This window comes from Elephantulus edwardii, unplaced genomic scaffold, assembly GCF_000299155.1.
Source record: "Elephantulus edwardii isolate Elephantulus edwardi_28Jun2011 unplaced genomic scaffold, EleEdw1.0 scaffold00218, whole genome shotgun sequence".
Taxonomy (NCBI): Eukaryota; Metazoa; Chordata; class Mammalia; order Macroscelidea; family Macroscelididae; genus Elephantulus; species Elephantulus edwardii.
Genome location: NW_006399968.1, coordinates 451,489 through 472,314, shown reverse-complemented (window position 1 = coordinate 472,314; position 20,826 = coordinate 451,489). Strand labels below are relative to the sequence as shown.

The following is a 20,826-nucleotide window of genomic DNA, read 5'->3' as shown; positions in this document are numbered from 1 at the left end:
CCATATCTGATCAAATCAGATTTATTTACTATCTTTTACGGAGTTCCAAATATCTACAGAAAAAGGCCAAACTCTTTAGAGATGCAAACTTTCCCAACCCTCTGTTTTATTACTAATACCATATTTCAACTTGTCTGAAGTGTCCAGAATGTGCTAAGTCCTTATTTCTATGCACACTATAGAGTGCTGCACTCTTACTGTACTCGAAAGCTTCTGAGCAAACTCCCAACTTATCTATTTATATATCAAAATATGACACCACCTTCTTGTAGTAGTTTAGATTTTTATTTTATTCCTATAACAAAGTCTTACTTCACACTATAATAAGGTGAAATGGTTTGTTAATTCATCTGTTCAACTAATCTTTGTATATCCAGAAACTATCATAATAACTCACTCACAAGCAGAAATTTATGCATGTTTCCTATAGGAATTAAAGAAAAGATAAAAAATAGGCAAACTTAAAAAAACTAGCTTATCACCTGCTACAGTAAAATATAAAAAGCTATTATAATTAATAGTCATAATTGGCTAGCAAGAATGACACTGTCATTTCCACTACAACATTTATGAAGCATATTAACTGGGAAGAGCTTTAACGCCTTTATTTTTCATTAACCAAAAATGTAGGTATCCTAAAGTTTAGAAATGATGAAATAATCTCAGAATCTTTTTCTTTTGCCAATTAAGCCTGCAGCTGATAAATGTGCAAATCTAGTAAAACAGAAACTATAAGGACAGATCATAAGCTTACCAGCTTTTTGATAAAAATTAGCTGTTTCATATGCCAGTGCAGCAATAAGTTGTGGAGCATGTTTTAGTTCAATTGCTCGAGCGATTGTTACTGAAATCACAAGAAAAGAAATTAATCTGCAAGATAAGATCACTTACATTCATACCCCAAATCAACAGGATAAGAAGAAAATGGTCTCACAAGTCTTTAAATTGGTGTTTTAATATAGTTTGCTAAAACAGTTCTGACATGAAAAATAGCTAAAAATACGGAAACGGAAAACAACACACTTGCTGATTCTAATACCATTGTTTTGGAAAAAAAAATTAATTAAACCAGAGAACTATTACTATAAAATAATACATTGAAATCTGCACTAGAGTATTAAATAAAGGAAAAGAAAAAAAAAGGGCCACTAACATTTCTTTTTCTGATCCCATATAATTCTTCATTCATTTTCTGCCCTTAAAAAACAAAGATTTAAAGTAAACCAAATAGAGGCTTCTTTGAATCCATTTCTTAGTACAAAGTTTTGAGTCTAGTAACAGGAACTTCCCTGAAGCAGATTAAGCTCAGAATTCTGCCTGGTCTTGTCATGCCTCCATTATCACTGCTGTTTGACTTAAGAAATAAATTTATCCAAAGGATATACTAAGCTATGGGAAGAAAGATGATAAAGGAATGCACAATATGAATTAAAGAATTAATTTTATGTTGTCAGGAAAGGCATGAAATAAAAATTATCTTAACAAGAACTACTAAACTATACGGTCTTGTCCTGCTAGCTAAGAATGAAGACTGATGCTAAATCTCTCAAAACTTGACATTCAATTGTGGCTAATACTGATTTACAGTTTACAGAAACCTACATGGCCTCCATAAGAAAAAGATTTATCATACAAGTATAAAATGGACAAAAGACATGGAAAGAATTTTCAGAGGAAGATAACTGGATGGCCAACAGATACATAAAGAAATGCTCCAAATCACTGGCAATGAGAGAGATGCAAATGAAAACCACAATGAGGTATCATCTTACTCCAGTAGCAATAGCAAAGTTTAACAGGACAGCAAATAATAAATGTTTGCGAGGATGTGGCAAGATAGGAATTCTTATACATTGTTGGTGGGATTGTAAAATGGTACAAGCACTCCAAAAGGCAGTTTGACATTCCTCAAAAAGCTGAATACAGATTTTGTGTTTCAGGTGTAGAGAGGAGAGAAAGTGAACAGGGAGCGGGGCTTTTGTCTGTAGGTCCCCCTGGACTGAAGAGAGGGAGTGTGCAAGCCCAGGACTTGGTAAGATTCTTGAAATGGCTTATTACCTGGATCTATTTGTCTGGGTCAGTCAAGAACCATTTCCAAATGAGGAAATGGAAGGAAGGTTCCCCAAGGGAAGACTTCCTGTCCCAAAGGAGGTAAATCGCAAGAAGGGCGAAGAGACTGCTGCTGCCTCCCTGACTGCTTGGCGGCGAAGAAGTCCTTCCCCCAAGAATCAGTTACCTCTACTCTTTTTAATCATAGAACCTCCATTTGTATCACATATGGTGTATGGGTATTGATGAGATCATGGTATCATATATGGGATTTTTTTCTGTGTAAATCATCAAGTATAAGAAGAAACTATGGGACTCTGAGCCTTGCTTTAGAGAATTTACAGTGGACAAATAGGTACCATCAAACAGTTTTTAATCATTCTGACTCTGGTGAAAACGCTCAGAATTTCACACTGTGAATCCATGTTTACAACCCTTACAGGTGGGCTTTCAGGCCTGGTTCGCTACAACAATGTTTTCCACAACTCAAACTCCCACTGCTCTCAACAACTGGTCCACTCCTGCCGTTTCACTCACACAGTTCTGACTGCTTCTGGCAGAGGCTGAGAGTCCCCCTATTTTTTTTTTATATTTTTCATTTAGATGTAACAAGCCTAGTAGTTTATGTTCATCGATTGTCTGTATATCTCTGTATTTTACCCATGTACTCTTTTGATGTATAGAAGTAGTTTGAAACTCATTGTTTCCTTGTGGTAAGTGACTGAGATGCTGCCACAGGACCTGAGACACTGATGAATGGTGCTATTTTGGACTTTCAACATGCTCCTTGGCGAGGAGCTCTGATGAATTTATTTTTTATTTCCATGTTCTAAGAAGGTGTTGGTACTTGGTTTCCCTGAATGTTGTTCTCTAGACTGGATTGACTTGTTTTCCTTGTGTCTTCAGTGTGGCTTTCTTCTTCAGTGTTGTAGGTTAAGTAAATGCTACCAGAGAGTAAGAGACAGCTGTCTCATGGGTTGGCCCTCAGAAATGTGCAATTGCTGTAGCGGGAGCAATCACAAAACTGTAATTTATTTACCAAATCTCCTTCTTTCTGTAGCCTCGCCTGCCTAACTGAGAGGGGAAAAAAGCAATAATTTTACAGGCATTTTCAGGTGAATCTTTGGGTTCTTTTTTGTCTAAAAAGATATTTGAAAAAGGGACAAACTTTTTGTCACAAAGTCTTGAAAAAAAAAATCCCAAAACCTGGCATCTTCATATGAATATGAAAACTACACATTTCCCAGAAATTAAGTTGGGGAAAAATAGCTTTACAAAATGTAAAAGAAAAAGAAGGCAGAGCATTACTTTTTTTTGGCCAATTTTGACAAGCAAGGTGTACAGTTTGCATTTTTGTCCTTGCTCCCAATGAAATGGATCAACAACCTAAAATCAGAAAATACTATCTACTCATGGAATGTTGTTGTGTTAGCCAGTCTGAAAGCCCACCTTAATTTTTATATAACTATTAGCTCTTCCTTCGACGGGGCAGGCCTGGTTCTGAACTGTCCGCATCTAGTGACTGTTAAACACGATGATGCATGCACTGCACTTCCTTCTCTTCTTGCTCCCCCACTGGACTGAGTTTCTTGTGCATTTCTCCCCACCCTCCTTCCTTAGAATAGGTATATATGCTGTGTAAATAAAGCAAGAAAACAGTATTCTGTATCTGTGGCATATATGTAGAGTTGCAGTTGTGTACTGCCGAAAACGCACGCTTTTCTAACAATGTGATCTTTACTGATGCACCCAAGACAAGTACCCAATGTATTTTAGCTATTTTAATAGGATTTGTTCAATAAATATGCAAGCTGTAAGGTAAAAAAAAAATAGCTGAATACAGAAATTCCACATTCCATTGCTTGGAATATGGAGATGTGTACCCCTATGTTCAGAGAAACATTATTCACTATTGCAAGAACATGGAAATGGCCCAATTGTCCCAACATAACTGAATCGATTCAGAAATTATAGTACATTCACATGATGAAATATTATTCAGCATGCAGGAGCAATGATTTTGTAAGTTACTACCTGACAGCATTGTGCTACGTGAGCTAACTTGGCCCCAAAAGGACAAATATTATATAAGACCATTACTGTAGAACGAGTATACAAGGAGGGGGCAAGCAAAGGGTTTAGGATGGGAGGGGGGGTTGCATGGCCTTAACTATAGGGGTGGGGTGAAGGAAATGGCAAAGATCTGGTGTGAAAAACAATGTATATGTCCGTTTAAGTAAATCAGTATATAATAAAAACGTTATTTTTTAAAAAATATGAACTGGGGGAAAGGAAAGGAAGGGAGAGGGTTATAAAATGTGCAACAATGAATGAAAATTGAACTTGTAAATGTTCGTTAAAATCACAATTAAAATAAAATTTTATTTGGAAAAAAATTAATTAAATGGCAGTATAGATTACTTCAAAGAAACCTTACAATATTAGGGGATACCTTCTTGAGCCTCAGCCTGGCACTGGATGATATAAGCATCTATGAGTCGTGTCTCTAAATCCCTTCCTTTTTCTGCAGGTGTAATAAGCTTTGGGACATGATTTTCCTAAGAGAGAAGGGGGGGAGGAAAAAGATTTTTTTAAAAAGCTAAATTTTATTTTAACTCAATCGTTAGATACGGAAATTGTCAGGAAACTGAAGTTCTAAGATATTAATCTGGGGGATTTACTAGAAATTCAGAAGACAAAACAAAAACTAAGTAGAAATTACCAATATTAAGTATATAGACATAAGACATCTCAAAGATGACTCTCCAACAAGTTTTCAGAAGCAGGAATTTGCAGGAGGACAGACTGCTCATCTTTCTCTTGCAGACTAGCTAGTGGATTTGAACTGACAGCCTTTGGGTCCACAGTACACTCTGTACCACCACAGCTCCCTTATACATAACTCTGTAACCTACCTTTTATAGTAAGATTTTCAAGAATAAAATTTTGGTAGTAAAAGTTATCTTAGATGATGCAAATTGTATTTTCATCTTGGAAAATGTTTATGTGAAACAGCACCCAAAGAGCCTTTTATCAGAACCTGAATTGCTCATTCATATTAATAATAGAAAATATGCAAACACTAAAAATCACCAACAATTCTACAGCTAACTCATGATCACAGTTTTTCACTCACTATAAAAGAATCTGACAGCCTTCAGCAGATTTAGAGTAAACAGATTTATTTAGAAGTGGAGGAAATGCTGGTTAGATTATACATTTTCTTTCTCCCACTTCCCTTTACATCTCTAAACAACATAATTAATGTATGCTGAATACCCGTCTATTCTTTTCTCTAATATATCAGTCAGAAGTTCAGATTTACAGAATTATGATGGCTTCTCCTAGCTCCCTGATTAAAACAGGCTTGGAAGCAGGAATGGTATCCACTTCTGAAAGAGCTTGCCTCCAGAAACTCTATGAACTTGGAGAAATGATGAAGGTTATACAAGTGTCAGGTCTTTCATTCATAGCGTCACTATGAGTTGTCTACTACTTGATGGCACTTAACAACAACAACAACAACAACCTGTTAGAAAGAGCAATGAGAATCGGTAAAAACAGAAAAAAAAATACACTAGATTGTCACTTAGATTTTCTAATGTTAAAATTCAGAGGAGAGTCTAAGGCTAAACTGGAGGCACTTAACAGCTTATAACTGGTAGCACTTATTAACAAGGTAATTAACATAATGAAAATAGGATATGTACTTGCTGTTTCTTAATGAAACAATTCTTGACCTTAACAAAAAAATCTATCAATGAATTAAAAGCATTAAGAATAAATACATTTTTTACCTTTAAATGTTTAAAAATGCCAGCTGCAATTCTTAGGCTTCGATGAACTTCTTTTGCTTCATCTTCTGTTATGCTTAAAGATAAGATAGAAATTACATTATTCAGATGGTAAGTTGTTTGATAATAAAAAGAATACATTATAATAAAACTCAATGGCTATAGCTTTTCATAAATAACACACTCACAATGAAGTTCATAGTGTACCCAAGAAAACAATACATAAGAGAGTTGTATAGATGGCAAAAATATACCACAAAAGTGCATTATTTTTGTGAAAAACAACGGTAATCATGTATTTCTTACTTGTAGCTTTCTCCCTTTAGAAAAATTTAATTTTAACACATAAAATTGGTAAAATTTGCATGAAAAATATCCAGGGAAAATGCTAAAAATGAAAACTTATCTAGAGAAGGAGACAAATAGTTCTGAACAAACAGTTCTCAATTTCCTTCCAGACATTTATGCATTAGCAAGCACCATACTTTCTACAATACATGGACATACTTTTAAAACATAGAGATGTAATGGTATGTATACACACTACTGCTGTCCTTATTTTAATTACCACACTTTAGTTTTTCATCCACACATAAAATTCAACTAAATTAAATGGTTGCATATTATCTGCCTATCATCAATTTGCTGATTTTACCAGAATCCATCATTGCTATTACCAAAATTAGATCTTTTATTATTCCTGTATTCTTTAAGTATTCTCTCACATACTTCATGTTTTTTGCCTCCTATGTGTAAACTGTCATGACCTTTGTTCATTTTCAGTTAGTCTTTTCATTGGTCACGTATAAATTTTTTACATAAAAGAAAAAGGATTTGCCATAAGGGTTATAATTTTTTTAATCAGTGTGTCATTTGTTTTTAACTTTGTTCATGTAACCAAATAATCTTCTAACTTATGGTTTCTTGGTTTGGGTATTTACTGAGAAAGAACAATATTATTTTTATAATAAAGTACAGTATCATTGTACCAATGATATTATTATTATTTTTCTTTTTATTCATGGATCCACAATTTTGATACTTACAATATGAAGTTATCAGGTACAATTTCACTTGTCTAAAGTAGTAATTTTTAAATCAACTAGCTTAGATTTTATTAGGAAATTCCCTATTTTAGAAAAAAAATTATTCATATTTTAGAAAAATAATGTAGAGGCTTACATATAACACTTTCCTTTGAACTTACTTTTCTTTTCCAGCCAGTCTTGAAGCATATTTGGTATACCATAAAGCAACATTAAATCCCATAGAAATTAATTCAAAAACACCATCTTGCTGGGCACTAAAATTATAAATACAATAAAATTCTGTCAATTATTGAGACATCTCTACATAAAGCCTACTGTACATTCAACTTCAAATTATAAACCACTCTATGCAAGAAGCCTTGGTGATGTTAGTAAGCTGAATGATGGTGGACTGTTAACTGAAGGGTTGATGATCCAATTCTACGGGCAGCTCTTCTGGTGAAAGATGGGCAACAGTCCAATCCAGTTAAAATTTATAACCCTAAAAAATGAATGGAGGGTACTACGTGTCAAAATTGATTTGCTGGCAGTAGAATTTTTTTGTTTTCGCTTTGTTAATATGCTAACTGAAAGTATATGAAGTACTGTGAGGTATACCTAACAAAAAAGGGAGTCCTTGTGTTTTCTACCAATGGGTATGAGATCAACAAATACACACCCTGAAGTAATTAACAATAGATATCTATGTATGACAACCCAGTCTGTGCTTTATAATAATGAGAATCCAAATGAAAACCATTGTTGTTTAGAACCTAATTGATGGGGAACTAATCCATTGAGTTTTCCACACTTTCATCTTTATGGGTGCAGAGAGCCACATCTTTTTCCAATGGAATGGCTGCTGAATTCAAGGGGCTGACCTTTCAATTTTCAGCTGAGTGTTTTATCTATTGAGTCACCAGGGCTCCATAAGTATGAGAACAGTGGTTCTTGATGTTTACTGAACATCAAGTAGTATCAGATATAGAAATTTCTAAGATTCAACACCAGAGAGTCAAATGGTTTAGGGCAGGGCCTAGAATCTACATCTTTAGCCAAGTACTCCATTGATTTGCAACAGCAGGTTCTTAGATTACGTTTTTACAAAATGGAATGCTGGTCAGAGAGATCCTATAAGGACAGAATGATGGTTTAAAGACACTCTGAACTGTGCCTTGGAAGAGAGCCAAAAAGAAAGCAGAAGCATATCTCTAGCGAAAAGACAATCCTATCAAGCACAAGAGAGTAAAAAGATTTTTTTCTGATAAAACCAGCCAAACTAGTTTAATTACATAATTGTTAAAAAGAACCTGATGCACAAAAAGCCACAGTAAAATGCAAAGATAGAGGTCTTGAAAACATGCATATTTTATAATTTTTTCCGATTCTTTTACCAAACATAACATTTAAAAATATGGCAAAAGTATAGTAAGCAAGTAAAATACTAACTCACTACCATTCTTACAAAATCCACTCACTGCTGTTGAGAATCACTGCTGTAGAATTGACTCATAGCTGACCCTCCAGGGAGTTTTTGGAGGCTGTAAATCACAGGAGGAAAATGTACATCTTTCTCCTGTGGAGTTGGCAGTGGACTTGATCTGCCAGAGAAGTGTTACCTTTGGGCAGCTGTAAACTCTGTATAGATTGTGCCACAGAGCTCATGGACCACAAGCTTTCTTATGTTGTTGTTGTTAGGTGCTGTCAAGGTGACCATGATTCATAGTCAGTGACTGAACAATAGCTCTTGCCCTATCCTGAACCAACTCTACCACTTACCTGAACCACTGCCAGTCACTGTATCAATTTACCCTGGTGAGGGTTTTCCTCACAAAATTTGTATGAAATATTGAAATCCTGTCATACATTTGAAGAATTCTTTTAACAGTTTGAAAATTTCTTTACACATTATCTCATTTCTCTTGAATGATGAAGCAGAATAACTTTATTTCATACATTTACTACAAAGATACATAGATAGGAAAAAAAATGACACTTAAGATTTAAAAATCTGTTAAAAAAGGCACAGTAATTTGAAAAGAATGAACCAATTATACTGTTTAGCACACATTATAAAACATATGACATTTCTGAATAAAGTTAAGAACTGTTCTACCAGCCTGAAAATAATTTATTGGATAGTTGACAGTTTTGTTTTTTTCCAGCATTGCATACTTTCAAATGGTGATCTAGCTGACATGTCAAATTTATATTTTATCTTTAGATCATATAAAATAGTTTTGCTACCTACAACCAAGAGAAGATAAAATAGATGAATGGGACCTTCTAAGAATCAAATCCCTATGCACATCCAAAAACTTCTCCAACAGGGTAAAAAGGGAAGCCACAGACTGGGAAAAAGTATTTGGTAATGACATGTCAGATAAGGGACTTCTTTCTAGAATTTATAAAATACTTGAGCACCACAACAAGATAAAGGTAAATAATCCAGTAGAAAAATGGGCACAGGATATAAACAGACACTTCACCGAAGAAGACATTCAGATGGCCAACAAGCACATGAAGAAATGTTCAAAATCACTAGCTCTCAGAGAGATGCAAATTAAAACAACTATGAGATATCATCTCACCCCAGACAGACAGCAAAATTTAACAGAACAGCAAGCAACAAATGCTAGCGAGGTTGTGGAGAAACTGGAACCCTTATTCACTGTTGGTGGGAGTGTAAAATGGTGCAACCACTGTGGAAGGTGGTGCGGCGCTTTCTCAAAAAGTTGCAAATAGAGATACCATTTGACCCAGAAATTCCACTACTGGGAATATACCCCAAAGAGACCATAACTGACATCCAAGCAGCTATATGCACACCATGCTTATTGCAGCTTTGTTCACAATAGCAAGGAGTTGGAAACAACCTAAGTGCCCATCAACAAACGAATGGATAGAGAAGCTGTAGTTTATTCAAACAATGGAATTACTAAGCTGTACTGAAAAACAAGGAACTCATGCACTATTATTCAAAATGGGTGACCCTGGAGGACATTATGCTGAGTATCTCAGTCACAAAAGGACAAATACTGCATGGTGCCACTGTTGTAAGACAGGACTGACATCAGGGTTGGGGTGTGACTGAGAAAGATGGGTTCAATAATGTATACTGCACTGAAACAGATGAGGGAGAAAATGGTTTAAAAGGGATATGTGATTAGGTATTTTTGTCATGACAGGAGTCCAGAGTGAAGGCTGCATAGTGGAGTGGACCTCGGGTGAGGGATTGTAAAACAATGAAAGAATTTTTCTTTTACTTTTCCAAAAGGGTAGTGTACTAGTGGGGAGGGTTGGGAGGAGAGAAAAGTGCAACAAAGAATGAATGGAAATCCAAAGTCTCTAAACTTTCATTGAAATTAATAAATTAAAAAAAATAGTTTTGCTAATTTACATGAAACCTCATGAATGGCTCTCTTTTTATCCCTCATTTATTTAAATATTTTTTGTTCCAAAACTGCTCCATTTCTGTTGTTTCACATATAAGTAGTAGTCAGAATACTAGAGATGAAAAATTATTTTTCAAAACAGAACACTTCCTAATCAATAAACACCAAGTAACATTAAAGAACCAAAAACCTTCATTGTGTTAAAAATGTTAAGTAGTAATCAGTTATTATAAGCAAGTGCTCATGCATGCTAAAAGATAATAACTAATTATTACAAGCTACCATGCATTCTAAAAGATAAAGTGCCAAATATATGAAAAGATTATTTTATTTTTGTGTGTGTGTGTGTACCGTCAAATCAGATCTGACTGGTACAGGAAGAGATTGCCCCCCCTTCTCCGGCAGAGCATCTGGTGGATTTGAACCACCTATCTCTGGGATTGCAGTGCAGCTTCTTGCCACTAGGCCACCAGAGCTCCCAAAAAGATTATTATTTTAAATTCTGCTAATGTTTTACAATTTTCTTCTCTTACAAGTAGAATTCTGGATGTATATTCTTTAATTATGTATGTACAAAGGAGTCACCTCAAGGAACAGCATGATGACTTGGTATCCCAGAATCTAAAGATTTGGAAAGAATTCACATTCTGTATTTCCTATCCAAATTGTGAATTTGACATATCATATTCAAAAGGTAGGTATTTAATGAATGCCAATTATATGCCAAGCATTTTATTATTCACATATGTTTTCTTACATTATTCCTCACAAATTCTGTAACAAATACTGGCTACCCCAACATTGTATTTGAAGAAGCATAACTTCACAGGAGAAGATTGCATCTAGATGTGTATGAATACAAAGTTCTCATTCCTCCCAACAGAATGAAGCCTATCCTAGTCTTTGAGTAATAAAATTCTAATAAAATCGTTTCATCTGTATAAATGTACAAATTCTACAAAGCTGAATGTCTAAACATATGCATTTCTTTTCTAAATAGACAAAGCAAACAGATATATTTGATCATATAAAAATCCTGAGATTCCATTAAAAATACTACCTTTTTTTTTATTAGTTTGCTTACAAAGTTTATACACATTGTGTTTCACACAATCACTGTCAAGCATTATGTTTTATAAAATTAATCACGATTGGACCTTGTCCATAATTACTGTCTTTTCACCAAATCCTTCCCATTTGGTTCCCTGCCTCCCTCCACTCACCAAACTGTGCAGCCCTGTGATTTCACCCATACCTTTCCTCACCCTTCTGCTCCTGAGTTTCTCTATCAATTAAAAAAAAAAATCCAACAACACAAAGTAAATGAAGAAATTTGTGAAACACTATATGAATTTTATATACAAATTAATATAAACATTTTTTTTTAGAGAGAAAAAAACCCCTACCATTATGATTTACTTACTATTTATAACTAGTAATTAGCACTGGTGGCCTAGTTGGCAAGAAGCTGGACTACAATTCCAAAAGCATGCAGTTTGAATCCACTAAATAAATGCTCTGTGGGAGGACGGGCAACCTCCTCTCATGTGAATAACTGGCTCTGAAAACCCACCAGAGGGTCAGCTACAGGTTGCTTCTGACCCAACTGTAAAAAAATAACATCTTGAGTAGGAAGATAGTTTGTTATGAAGTTTTAAAAAAGAACAGAAACAGAGATGAGGATTTAGCAAGAAAACATTAAGAGTACAGAATTAAGGGGAGCTCTGGTGGCCTAGTGGCAAGAAGCTGCACTGCAATCCCAGAGGTACACGGTTCGAATCCACCAGATGCTCTGCCGGAGAAGAAGGAGCAATATCCTCCTGTACCAGTCAGATCTAATTTGACGGTACACACACACAAAATAATAATAATAATAATAATAATAAAAAGAGTACAGAACTGGGAATGTAAGAGAGAAAGAGAATGATATCTAAACGACCCATTACAAAAAGAAAAATAAGGGAAAATAAAAATCCAGATCTTCTTGAAAGTAAGTAAAAACTGAGAGACAAGTTGAGGTTCCAAAGTGCTAAATTATTCTTTGTGTGTTTTGATATTGTTATCAAAAGTCAAGGTTGTGCAATCTAATTAAAGCTGTCCATTCATTATCTTTAAAACAGATTCAGTCTATGAGAAACAAAATTATATTTCTAATTACTAGAATGTGCTAATAGTTTAGGCAAGGTGTTGTGAATTTTATAGTAAGGGAAAACAGTGTTGAGCAGACCCATATTTTTCTTCTTTAAAAACAGAGGTTATAAACCAGAGGTTATAAATACTGGCTTTAATTAAGTACTAGGATCACACTACACACCTTGGGATTTGTCCTTGTAATGTATCTGTCCATTTAAAATTCTGAATATAGCGTAACTTGCTCTCTTGGGTAGATCCATCCAATGAATTTATGAAACCTTAAGAAGAAATAAAAGTGTGAAAATTTTATTGTCAGAAAAAACAGTACATGTTTCCTTTATTCAAATATGGACTTTTCCAAGCCACCTAAATGAAGAGGCCTAGCCCCTCCACACCCTGCCACATCTCACACTTTTCTCATAGTACTATAATGAGATAGACAGTTGTGGGTTTTTTCATTTGCACATTTAATTATAAAACATTAGAAAGATTATATACCACCTCTCAAATCCACACATAGTTGAAACCCAAGCATACCAGAATAAGCCTGAAAGACAAAACAATTCAAATTAGAAATATCTAAGAATTAAATGTGAACTTCTGCAATTCATATACATAACCTTGTAGAAGTGAAAAATAGGAATCTGCTGCATTTTTCATCATTTCTGGATTACAACTCAAATCCGTGAACAGTTCAAGAAGCCGTGCCCGGGATGCTCTCAAGTCACTTTAATGAGAAGAAAGTAAAGTTAAGTAAGTTTTAAATATATGACTGTAAAATATGGCATCAAGGTTTCAATGGAAAAGCTTTAAAAGATACAATACAACATAGACTTGCCCACAGATCTCTTCTAAGATATTATTATACAGAAATGAATACAAATATGAACAAAATTTGTATTTTGATGATAATTGTTGATTCATATTTTGGTAAAGATAAATAAAATTTCTAATAACTGTTTAACAAGTTGTACTAAAATAAATGCAGTAGTCTAATTAAAGAGGTAAATCATGAATCCAATATGTAATGAATATATACACATTTTGAAATAAATGCATCAACTTAAGATTTGGAAGAAATTAAATATTCTAAGAATGAAAATTAGCCATTGCACAGTAAAAGTATTTTAAAAATCTGACATGTTACTATGTTTTTAGTAAATTCTTCAAATTTTTTGTCATTACATATACAAAAATATTTTACTAGGAAAACCTTACTTTAGAATATTTTATAATAAAATCTATTTAAAATAAAAGTGAATTTCAGAATTTAATATACATACTATTTAATAACATACATCAGTTGTTTCAAAAGTATTTCTCAAGTCTCCATTCTCTTTTGCCTCTATAATTGTAATGTTGCTGATTTCTTCAAGTTCTTCTTTGATTCAAGAACACTAAACTTTGTAGTAATTACTTCACCTTAAAATATTTTCCTATGTTTCGTACTTTCTATTTTTCTTTTTTGAGATTTAATCGATTAGGGCTGCTTCAACTACCCATTCCCAGATGTATATGTACAGTCCTAATGTTGTCCTGGTATAGTTTCACATCTAATTCCAGAAGTCAATTTTTAGTTCATTGATGGTTACAGAAATCACATTAAATGAACAAAGATTAAAGACAATTAAATGCATGTTTTAGTATTGCTAAAATCGGCAGAATGTTAAACGATCCAGGAAGTATTAAAAGAAGATGGAAAGAATATACTGAGTCACTGTATCGAAAGGAATTGGAAGACACAAAAGAATTTCATGAAACAACATATGAGCAAGAGCCTATGGTGATGGAAGAAGTTCAAGCTGCTTTGAAGGAAATGGCAAAAAATAAGGCTCCAGGAATAGATGGTATACCAATTGACATTATTTCAGCTAACAGATGCTGCCATGGACGTGCTCACTAAGTTGTGCCAAGAACTCTGGAGAACAACCACTTGGCCAACTGACTGGAAGAGATCAATATTTGTTCCTATCCCAAAGAAAGGTGAACCAACAGAGTGTGGAAACTATAGAACAATCTCACTGATTTCACATGCAAGCAAGATTTTACTGAAGATTATCCAAAAACGACTGGAACAGCACATCAACAGAGAACTGCCTGAAGTCCAGGTTGTGTTTAGAAGGGGTCATGGTACTAGGGATACTGTAGCTGATGTTAGATGGATCTTGGCTGAAAGCAGGGAATACCAGAGAAATGTGTCTGTGTTTCATTGACTATGCAAAGGCATTTGACTGTGTAGATCATAAAAAACTGTGGCTGACTCTGTACTTGGACCAGGAGGCAGTCGTGAGAACAGAGCAAGGGAACACTGCATGGTTCAAAATTGGGAAGGGCGTACGCCAGGGATGCATCCTATCTCCATACCTTTTCAACCTATATGCAGAACAGATTATCCGGGAGGCTGGGCTCTATGAGGAGAAATGTGGGGTCAAGATTGGTGGACGATTTATCAACAATCTGCGTTATGCGGATGACACAACCCTGCTTGCTGAAACTGAAGAGGACCTGAAGCACCTGCTGCAGAGGGTCAAGGACTGCAGCCTACAATATGGATTGAGGCTCAATGTCAAGACAAAGATTCTCACCACTGGACCAATTGGCAGCATCAGGATGGATGGTGAAGAGATTGAGATTGTACACAGCTTTAGTTTGCTTGGCTCCATAGTCAACAGTCTTGGCACCAGCAGCCAGGAAATTAAAAGGCGCATTGCCATGGGAAGGTGTGCTGTTAGGGACCTCTCCAAAGTACTGAAGAGCAATGGTGTCTCTCTGGAGACTAAGGTGCGTGTGATACAGGCCATGGTCTTTGCAATCACTTGTCATGCATCAGAGAGTTGGACAATGACCAAGGAGGATAGAAGGAGAATTGATGCCTTTGAGCTGTGGTGCTGGAGAAGAGTATTGAGAATACCATGGACTGCTAGGAAAACAAACAGATTTGTCCTGGAAAGGGTTAAACTGGGTGGCTCCTTGGAGGCAAGGATTCTGAGGCTCCGTCTAACATACTTTGGACATGTTGTGAGGAGAGACCGGTCCTTAAGAGAGGGACATCATGCTTGGGAGGGTGGAGGGACAGCGCAGGAGAGGAAGGCCCTCTATTAGGTGGATTGATTCAGTGACTGGGATAATTGGGATGAGAGTGTCAGAGACAGTGCGACTGGCACAGGACAGAGTGGAGTTTAGGGCTGTTGTACATAGGGTTGCTATGAGTCGCAAGCGACTCGATGGCACATAACAATAACAACAACAAAACAAAAAAAAATAAAAATGTATTCCTTCACAGATTAGGAGAATAAAAGTACAAATTCAGAGTGCTTGCTCTTTGAGGTAACTTCTGGGGAAAGAGCCTTGGTCTCCTTTCTACAACTGGGGAAATTCTTTGGAGATCAATGTCATCAGTTTCCTCTTGGAAATTCTAGGAAATTCTCAGTGTAAGGATACTAGGTCCAAAGCCTTCAATTAGCGCCAACCTTTCTCTGCAGTCCCCCTTTTCTGGCTTGCTTTTCTTTTTCTCCCTGTAGTGAGAATAAAGGTACTGCATGCTCCACCCCAAAATAACTCTCTTTACACTGGATCAGGAGGTGTCCTGAATAAGGACAAATCAAAGGGATATGTAACCTACTTTAATTCTGGTTCATTAAAATACCAACTCTTACCTAGTCCTCTTTAACATAAAGGGAAGTTCTCTTAACCTAGTTCTCTTTAACATTAAAGGAACTTTGATGGCTGGTCCAAAGGCTGCAACTCTGTGGAGTTCTGAATCTCCCAATGGGATTTACAGCCCAGAAACCTGATGGAAGGTCAGTGACTGAATGGCTTTTCAATCAACAGCACAGAGTCTGAACTTTAGTTTTTTGAAGTCTACCTGATTAACTACAGATAAAGTTAGGATTTACATTACAAAGTAGAGCAAAGTTACACATTACTAAAAATCATGATCAGCCACACTGAAGTGTTTTTAAGAGGACAATTCAATCCATGATAGGATGTAAATGGGTAAATATTAAATTGCAAGCACCAAGAGACTGTGGACCCATAACTTACTAGTTACTTAGGGCAAAGCACCAGTGGAGTGGCATAGTCTCCAGGGAGTTAGTTGCTAACCCAAAGGCAATACTTCTCTGGCATTTGGAATTCAACAGCATCAATTCAAGAGAAAGATGGACAACGTGCTCCCTTACAATTTATACCCAAAGAAGCTCAATGGAGGGTCAACTCTGCTTGCTCAGACCCAACAACTGTGAGTGAGTGAGACGTAGGGGCAAAATATACACTCAGAAACGACTTGTTGAACAAACAGTGAAAACATTTTGTAATTCAGCAGTTGATATTTAGATGAAAGGAGACTTAATTGTGGAGGTTTAGGTTGGATTTAGAAGAGGTCATGGCATCATGGTTATTCTGATATCAGATGGATCTTGGCAGAGAGGAGAGAATATTGAGAATGTCTGTTTGTGTTTTACTGACTACGCAAAGGCATTTGAGTGAGTGGATCATAATAAACTATGGATAGCATTAAGAATGACAATTCCAGAACACTTTATTGTGCTCATGCAAAACCTTTGTCTAGACCAAGAATCTATTGTCTGATAAGTGAGGAAAAAGACTGCATGGTTTAAAATCAAGAAAGGTGTGCATCAGGGCTGTATCCTTTCTCATCTATTCAATCTGTACGCTGACTAAATCATTCAAAAAGTTGGATTCTTTGAAGAACATGGCATCAAGATTCACAATTGGAGGGAGATTCATTAAATAAACTGTTATTCAGATGACACTTTGCTTTCAAGTGAGGAGGACTCGAAACACTGGCTGTAGAAGATGAAGCGCCACAGCTTTCAACATCAAATATGAGATTACATCTCAACATTAAGAAAACAAAAATCCATACTACTGGACTGATAGGCATAGCATTTTCCATTACTTGTCACATAAATAAGGTGGACAGAAGAACTGATGCCTCTGAGTTGTGGTACTGGAAGAGAATACTGAGTATTCCATGGGCTTCCAAAAGAACAGGGTGCCCCAAGGCCACCAGAACTCCCTCAAGATGATAAAACTTCCTGTCACATACTTTGGACATGGTGTCAGGAAAGGACATCACGATGGGAAGATCTCTTACAAGATGGACTACATAATGACTGCACCAATGGGCTGGAGGATTTTAGAGATTGTGAGGATGGTGTAAGATAGAGAAAGATTCAGGTTTAATGTTCATAGGGTCATTATGAGTTGACCCGATGGTATCTACAAACAATACCTCAAAAAAGGGAGTTCTGGTGTCACAGAACATAGGGGGCTGTGCTGCTAAGCTAAGGGCAGTACCTTTATGGTAGTTTGAATCCCCTAGCTGCTTCACACGAGAAAGATGTACAATCTCTCTCGTGCAAATCATAGCCTCTGACAACTCACTAGAGAGATAATGCCAACTTGATGGTAATGAGTGTGAGTCCAAGAAAGTACATAATCTCAATTACATACTGCTGACTAAAAATTGGATAGGCCACATTATGAATGTACCATTGTTCTAAGTATTTAATTAGGAAATGGGAGGATTGATTGCTACACACTAACTAGATAGAGACTACGGTCCTTAATTGTATTTCAGATTCACAGCTTATTAGTTATTTCTAGCTCTAATTTGTATAAAGTTATATTCATCTGAAAACTATAAATTTGAGAAAAATCTCAACAAATGAATGGATAGGAAAAAGAAAAACTATGGTACATTTATACAATAGAATATTATGCAGCACTGAAAAACAATGAACTCATAAAACATACAAAACACAGGGGAGCCTGGAGGACATTATGCTGACTGAAATATCTCAGTTACAAAAGGACAAATACTGTGTAACACCGCTGGTATAAAACAGGACAGAAATAAGGGGGTAGGGAGAGAATGGGAAAAAGTGTGAATAGATCATGAACACAGGAACAGATCAGATGAGGGGAAGAACTGTCTGAAAGGAATATATGACTAGGGATTATACATATATATATATCATAATCTGGAACAAAGGGTTCACTGCAGGTAAGGTTGTGGGAAGAGGGAAAGGTGGGATATGGGGGTGGAAGAAAATGTGCAATAAGGGAAAAAATTTTAAAATACATTTTATGTTTAAAAAATTTGAGAAAAATGTCCCTACCTTGTTGTAGCTGGTACTGCTATGTGCCATTAAGTCATCCACAACTCATAATGACTCTATGTACATGGCTTTGAACACTTATTCTGAGCCAGTCTCACTGACTCAGACACATCTACCCCCATTGCCCAAGTGACTGCGTCAATCCATCTCATTCAAGGTTCCTCTCCTGTGATGTCCCATCAGCCTTCCAAACATGCTGTCCTCATCCCAGGATTGGTCCCTCCTAGCCATATGCCCAAATTATGTGCAAAAGAGCTTCAAAATCCTTGATTGAGTCAAACAGGCATATTTGTTCTCCATGGCAATCCATAGTATGTTCAATACTCTTCCCCAGCACCACAACTCAAAGGCATTGATTCTTGTTCTGTCCTCTTTAGTCATTGTCTAGATCTCTGATGCATAGCAAGTAATTGCGAAGACCACAGCCTGGATCAGGAGCAGTCTCTAGACTGACATCACTGCTCCTTAGCACTTTGGAGAGGTCCCTGACGGCAGCCAAGAGTGTTGATTGTGGAGTCAATCAAACTGAAATTGTTAACAATCTCAATCTTCTTCATTCATAATGGTACTGTCAATTGGACCAGTGGAGAGAATCTTTGTCGTCTTGATGTTAAGCTTCAATCCATATTGAAGACTACAGTCCTTGACCTTCTAGAGCAAACACTCCAGGTCCTCCTCAGTTTCCACAAGTAAGGCTGTACATCTGCATAACACAGGTTGTTGATAAGTTTTCCTCCAATCCTGATGTCACACTTGTCCTTATAAAGTCCAGCCTCCCAAATTATCTGTTCTGCAAACAGATTGAAAAGGTATGGAGACAGGATGCATCGCTGACACACCCTCTTCCTAATTTTGAATGATTCAGTGTTTCTCTGCTCTGTTCTGATGACTGCCTTCTGATCCAAGTAGAGGTTTCACATGAGCATAATCAAGTGTTCTGGGATTCCTATTATTCTCAAGGTTAGACACAATTTGTTGTGATCCACACAGTCAAATGCCTTTGCACAGTCGATGAAACACACAGACATTCCTTTGGTACTCTTTGCTTTCAGCAAAGATTCATCTGACATTGGCAATAATGTCTCTAGTGCCATGGCTTCCTCTAAATCCAGCTCGTATTTCTGTTAGTTCTCTGTTAATGTACTGTTGTTGTCATTTTTGGAAAATCTACAGCAGGATCTTGCTTGTGTATACTAGTAATAGCCGTGTTCAATAATTTCCATATTCTGTCAGATACTTTTTTTTTTTTAAAAATGAACAAATATGGCTATCCTGATTTCTTGGCACAACCTGGTGAGCATGCCCAGGGCAGCATCCATTTGTTGAAATATGTCAAATGGTATGCCATCAATTCCTGGGACCTGTTTTTTTGTCAACTCCTTCAGAGTGGCTTGAACATCCTCCTTCATCACCACTGTCTTTTGTTCAGATATTATTTTATGAAATTCTTCTGTGTCTGTGAACTCTTTTTAGTACAGTGACTCTGTACTCCTTACATCTTCTATCAAGGTTTCCTGGATCATTCAATATTGTGCCACAAGTTGCAATATAGACTTGAATGTGTTCTTCAGTTCCTTCAGGTTAAGAAATGCTGAGCAAGTTTGGCCCTTTTGATTTTCTGACTCTAGCCCTTTGCACATTTCATTATCATACTTTGCTTTGTCTTCCGCTGCCCTTTGAAATCTTCTATTCAGCTCCTGAACTTCCTGATTTCTTCCCTGTGCTTTGGCTTTTCGGCACTCTAGTACAATATTCAGAGTCTCTTCTGACGTCAACCTCAGTCTTTTCTTCTTACTGTTTCTGTAATGAACTTCTGCATTCTTTGTGTATATTTTTTATCTTCTCACACAGATCATCTGGCCTGCATTAATTAGTGTTCAAGCCTCAAACTTATTCCTGAGATGATTTTAAAATTCAGGTGGGATGGGCTCAAGGTAAAATTTTGGTTCTTGTTGATTTAACCTCCTTCTGCTTTAATTTGGATGTGCATATGAGTAGTGATGGTCTGTTCCAAAATCAGCATGTGAGCTAATTTTTATAGCTGATACTGAGCTTCTCCAATAATTCTTTTAATAGATGTAATCGATCTGGTCCTGTGCATATCATCAGGTGAAATACACATGTATAGTTTGTTTCTTGTAAAAGGTATTTGCAATGAGTAAATCATTGATTGTACAGAATTCTATCATTCTATCTCCAGCCTCATTTCTGTCACGAAGTTCATGTTTTCTGACTTTGTTGTTGTTGTTATGTGCCGTCGAGTCGTTTGCGACTCATAGCG

The 20,826-nt window shown here is 36.2% G+C and overlaps 1 protein-coding gene and 1 pseudogene across 2 annotated transcripts in view; one reads left to right on the top strand and one right to left on the bottom strand.

Moving 5' to 3' along the window:
* Window positions 1–20,826, bottom strand: part of BROX (BRO1 domain and CAAX motif containing) — a 38,428-nt gene that overhangs the window by 12,397 nt on the left and 5,205 nt on the right. The window contains exons 2-7 of one of the 2 annotated variants that reach the window (XM_006898034.1): window positions 13,020–13,126; window positions 12,581–12,677; window positions 7,051–7,146; window positions 5,847–5,919; window positions 4,502–4,607; window positions 755–844 (exon numbers count right to left, since the gene is read on the bottom strand). In XM_006898034.1, coding sequence (XP_006898096.1) covers window positions 755–844; window positions 4,502–4,607; window positions 5,847–5,919; window positions 7,051–7,146; window positions 12,581–12,677; window positions 13,020–13,126 — 569 coding nt within the window. The remainder of the gene's footprint in view (window positions 1–754; window positions 845–4,501; window positions 4,608–5,846; window positions 5,920–7,050; window positions 7,147–12,580; window positions 12,678–13,019; window positions 13,127–20,826) is intronic. The other variant, XM_006898035.1, reaches the window with a different exon arrangement.
* LOC102867239 lies at window positions 2,047–2,251 on the top strand (annotated as a pseudogene).